The sequence below is a fragment of the Cavia porcellus genome, unplaced genomic scaffold, assembly GCF_034190915.1.
Source record: "Cavia porcellus strain 051 isolate PalLab524CR breed Dunkin Hartley unplaced genomic scaffold, mCavPor4.1 scaffold_3, whole genome shotgun sequence".
In the NCBI taxonomy this organism is placed as follows: Eukaryota; Metazoa; Chordata; class Mammalia; order Rodentia; family Caviidae; genus Cavia; species Cavia porcellus.
The window spans coordinates 88,907,234-88,911,763 of NW_026947486.1; the positions used below are offsets into that span (position 1 = coordinate 88,907,234).

Below are 4,530 nucleotides of genomic sequence, written 5' to 3' on the forward strand. Positions count from 1 at the left end.
AATATTTTGGCAGAAGTGGCAGTCCTGTCTTAGGGAATTATCTAGTGTTGAAAGAGTTATTGCTGTCATAAGTAGGCATAGGGTCCACACTGAGTGATCTACTCAGAATTAGGCTTTCTATTGGAAGTTGTTCCTAAGGTAGTCAGAATGAGAAGACTAGAACAAGTAACTTCTCTGTAAATGCATAGCTATCAATACATATCTGTGTGGATCCAGAGAAAAGATGCCAAAAATAGACAAAATTAATTGCAAATGGTTTGCCCTACAGAGATACATACCTGCAGAGCACAAAAAAGAAGAACACATGCCAGTCTCATTTAGAATCTGTGCAGGGAAAGCCCTAAGAACAGCAGTAAAAGTAGAAAGTCTATGTCAGCAAGGCAAAGCAGCTATACTGGAATTTTGAGGGTTCAATGCTGGAGCCAAGAAGGCACAATCAAAACAAAGCTCAGGGCTGTGCTGAAATGCACCACAGCCATTCTCAGAGATACAGAGGTCCCCAGCTCCTCCAACGATAAGCACAGTCCAGTTCATGCCAGAAAGCAAATGTAATGTGCTCATCCTGGAGATTAAGCAGCTCACGTCTTCCCATCCAGAGCCAGGAAGCAATGCTCAATGTAAGGATCAGAGCTTCTCCAGGAGAACCAAAGGCCCAAATAGTAACACTTAGTTAAAACTACATCACCTCAGTGCCTCCCTTGTCCTTCTCCATGTTCCTATTTATGTTGACAGTTTTCCTCAAGTGGAACATCTATGCTCAGCACCATGGTGATTTAATTCAGCTGGCACTAAATTAACCACTAGTTTTTAATCCATAGCAATCCACCTATGGTCAACTTAATAACCTCACACATTTCTTTAAACTATTGTCTTTAGTGGCAGATTTGTGAAAGTTACCGTATCATATCGTGTTGAAATTTGAATTAATACAATAATTAAGTATATACAGTTTTTTCTACACTTATTCCTGCACCAAAAGCTATTTTAAAGTGTGAGCAAAGTTCAGCATTAAAAAACGTTACTTTGATTAATTAATTTGTGTACAAACATATAAAAGAACATTGATATCAAAGTAAAAGAATAATCACAAGGAGAGTCCTTGTTTTTCATTAGCTTTTGATGTGGCATGGCAAGAATAAAATATAAGGATCTCCTGAAATTTAAATATACTCTTCATTTTTCTATTGTCTCATTCTTCTAAACATTTGCTTTTCTTTGTTTCATCTCTACAACGCACAGTTCCTCTACAACCTTCTTTCTGGCCAAATGTTTAAATTACTCTACTGGCTTTTTGCTCAAATTTGTAAGATAGATCTTGTCAGAACCTCTCTAAAGTAATCATGCCATCCTTCCCAACAGTAGACTGCACTGAAATTTTCCAGCCATCTCTAAATACAAACAAATTGAAGACCAACTTTAAGCCAAAGCACAATATATTACCTGTACTCCAGCAGTCAGTCATTGCAGTCCCTCTCAAAAGAAGCATCCCAAATTTCATCTTAACTGGCAGCATTTCCATCAGTACCATGATTTTTCAGGTTCCAACCAGAGTCTGCAAAAGAGTACACAGCATACAGGGACTGACTTTTTGGCCAGTCTCTAAGTGTCTTTCTAAATTAATTTCCTAGGATCATAATTCACATGATCAGGCAACAACACAGCCATGACCCTACTCTCCTGCTAGCAATTTCTGTTGGAGTCAGGGGTTGTGAGGAGAACAGTTAAAATCAGGACATGGAATTTATAAAATTATTTTATGGTGGTCACCCAGAGTTAACACAAGAATGTGTAGAACATCTATCCACAACACTAAAGACACAGAATATTTAATCAATTGCCTGAATCCCAGAGCAATGTCCCACTTGAATCTAGATGAAGACCCAGAATTTATGACAGTGCCTCCCACAAGTCCAGCTGGAGGCTGAGGGCCCGCAAGAAAGAGTCATGCCAGTCTCTTTCACATATCTGTGCTGGGAAGGCCCAAAGATCATCGGTAAAAGCTAGAATGTCTATGACAGTGAAGTGAGGCAGCTGTGCTAGTAGGTTGAGGTTTCTACACTAGAGCAGAGAAGTCACACTAAAAACTGTGATTATTAAGAACACTTAGGACAGATTCAGTACCTCTCAAAGATACCAGAACAAAGAACTCAAAAGATTAAAAGGTCACCCCCCAATTTCTGTAAGTGATTTCATTCCAAGCATTGTATTCATCATGACTGAGGTAAAAGATATGGGTTTATAAAAACAAAAGCCTACTACTCCTATATATTTAAAGTTTTTTCTACAGTTACTCAAAAGGGTTGTCAAATACTCCTCCTTTTCCATCTCAGATTGCTCTTTGTCTTAGTGTTTTACATGAAACAAAGAAATCAGGGTAGTTAAAACTTGAGCATTATTTTAATAGAAGGACATATTGAGTTACTTTACTAAAAAAAAACCATTTTATTCTGATGTATTTCAGGGATTTCATTTTTTTCTGTTAACATTGAATGAGAGTTATTCCCAAGTAAATATTTTCTAAGATATCAAAGTATTCAGTTTACTGTGATGGCCTTTTTTAGCATATAATATCCCATGAAGCTTAAGACAAGCAACAAGTTAATAAAAATCACAAATCAGATTTCCCATATTCTCACATGGCATCACTCACCATGAAATGTAAAAAAGACTACCAATGTTCAGGTGAAGTGATTTCTAACCTGGAAATTACACTCAAGTGTTCAAATGATTCACACACTTGGGAGATTATGCAAAATGACAAAGTACAGAAAACTTCCCTCCAGGACTGCTTCTTCAAAGTGCAAACAATTAACTGACCATCATTATTGGAGTGGAAGAGGTATATTCATTAGTGGATATAACATGTGTTAAAAAAAAACTCAAATATTTTAAACAGACTGTGTTAGATCTTTATTTGATATGGGAAACTCATAAATATTTCTCTGTATTGCAAACAGTCCATACATTAAGGATATTAAGATTGCAGGAATAAAATAATGAATTTTTTTTCTTGCCTGACAACTATAGCCCCTAAGAAGACTCCGCAATATCTTGATTAGCATGATACTCTGCAATAAAGTCTTTGAGATCTTTAAGAAGCTTGTCACCTATTTCTTGTAAATTTTGACTCAGTGCAAACTGTATAGGCCTTTCTAATGAAGGATCCTTTTCAATCAAGTTTCTCACCATCCCATAAGTTTCACTGTATTGTCGGTAAAGGTCTTCAATCTCTTTGACTTTTGTGTCTATTGATGTAAAGGAACTGCCGAGCTGACTATCTTCAGATTCTTCTGTGCTGTCTTCTGCATCTGCTGGTGGCGGGACTGGATGCTTCCTGAATAATGGTCTTGTAAGTTCCTCCTCGAATTCAGAGATGCCGCTTTCCTGTGATGCCTCAGAGGTTTGGGCAGCCCACGCCCTTACAGCTTCACAAAGCTCCTTTTCAGTTAGCCTGCTGCATTTTTCTTCTAACACCTTTGATGAAGTAGCTGGTTCAGAAATTCGGAGAGAAATGTATCTTGATGTGTCCAACTTCACGACCCTTCTTTTCTCACTTCTGTGCTGAGGCTGTTCAACAGAGTAATTTTCTCCTTGGACTGGAGTGGCCCTCCTGCTGCTGAATGGAAAAGCTTCTTGGCCTGAGAGTGACTCTCCAAAAAATGTAGGATCCTTTGTATGAGGAGACGGGTCTTTGGTATGCTTGGAAGAGTAGAAACTTTGTCTTGTCCAGCTCTCTCTCTCGTCCCTGTTATAACTCTGGTGGCTTGCAGAAGGATTGTATCTCGACCATTGATTGCCAGCTTCATCTCCTTTCTGAGGTGGAACACTTCTTTGAACAGGAGCAGATGTTTGGCCCTTGTCATATTCTTGGTGACCGGCTAAACTGTAATATCTTTTGTAGCTTCCTTCACCAGGACTGTCTAGCAGTCGTGCTTTCTCCCCACACAGCGGTGGTGTCTTTCGTAGTGGTCGTTCGCTTCCCAGCTGTGGTGGCTGCCTTGGCACATTGTTAAATATGCTAAGGTAGCGTTCCCTGGGAAGACTCTGAGGTTGTCTTCGTTTTCTAGTAAGTCTTTGGTTGTCATGTCGTCCGTTAGACCACATGTCATGTCTTCTGTCCGCCAGGATACACGGTACAAACGCCAGGGGCCTCTGGCTCTGCGGCCTGGGCCTCCGCCGCCTCCACTCTCTGAGGAGACACTTCCGGGGACCTTGGTGACGTCAGCCTTTAATGGCTTGCATTCTGTCTTTATTACGACTTTCTAGAATTTTGACTACGAGGTTTCATGGCGTCTCTCTCTGACCATATTATTCGGGGTCCTAAATACCTCATTTACTTGAGTGTTCTATAAAGTTTTTGGATTTGGAGCATTGTCTGCAACGATATTAGCTAACAGAATTTCATAACTTTAGTTTCCTTTTCCAACACTTCCTTGACACAGTAATTCATTGGTTTGATATTTTAGATTCACCTAGCGCACGTATCAACCTTTCATGGATTTCTGTTTTTAGAGTATAACTGAGTTAGTG

The 4,530-nt window shown here is 39.4% G+C and overlaps 1 protein-coding gene across 1 annotated transcript; it reads right to left on the bottom strand.

The window, feature by feature from the left end:
- Window positions 1–3,030: 3,030 nt before the first annotated feature.
- Window positions 3,031–4,104, bottom strand: LOC100723995 (periphilin-1-like). Its single transcript, XM_063245581.1, has one exon. The coding sequence runs from the start codon at window positions 4,102–4,104 to the stop codon at window positions 3,031–3,033; it is 1,074 nt and encodes a 357-aa protein (XP_063101651.1).
- Window positions 4,105–4,530: the final 426 nt, after the last annotated feature.

Coding starts and splice junctions, on each gene's coding strand:
- LOC100723995 (XM_063245581.1), bottom strand. CDS start 4,104: ATGTGGTCTAACGGACGACATGACAACCAAAGACTTACTAGAAAACGA.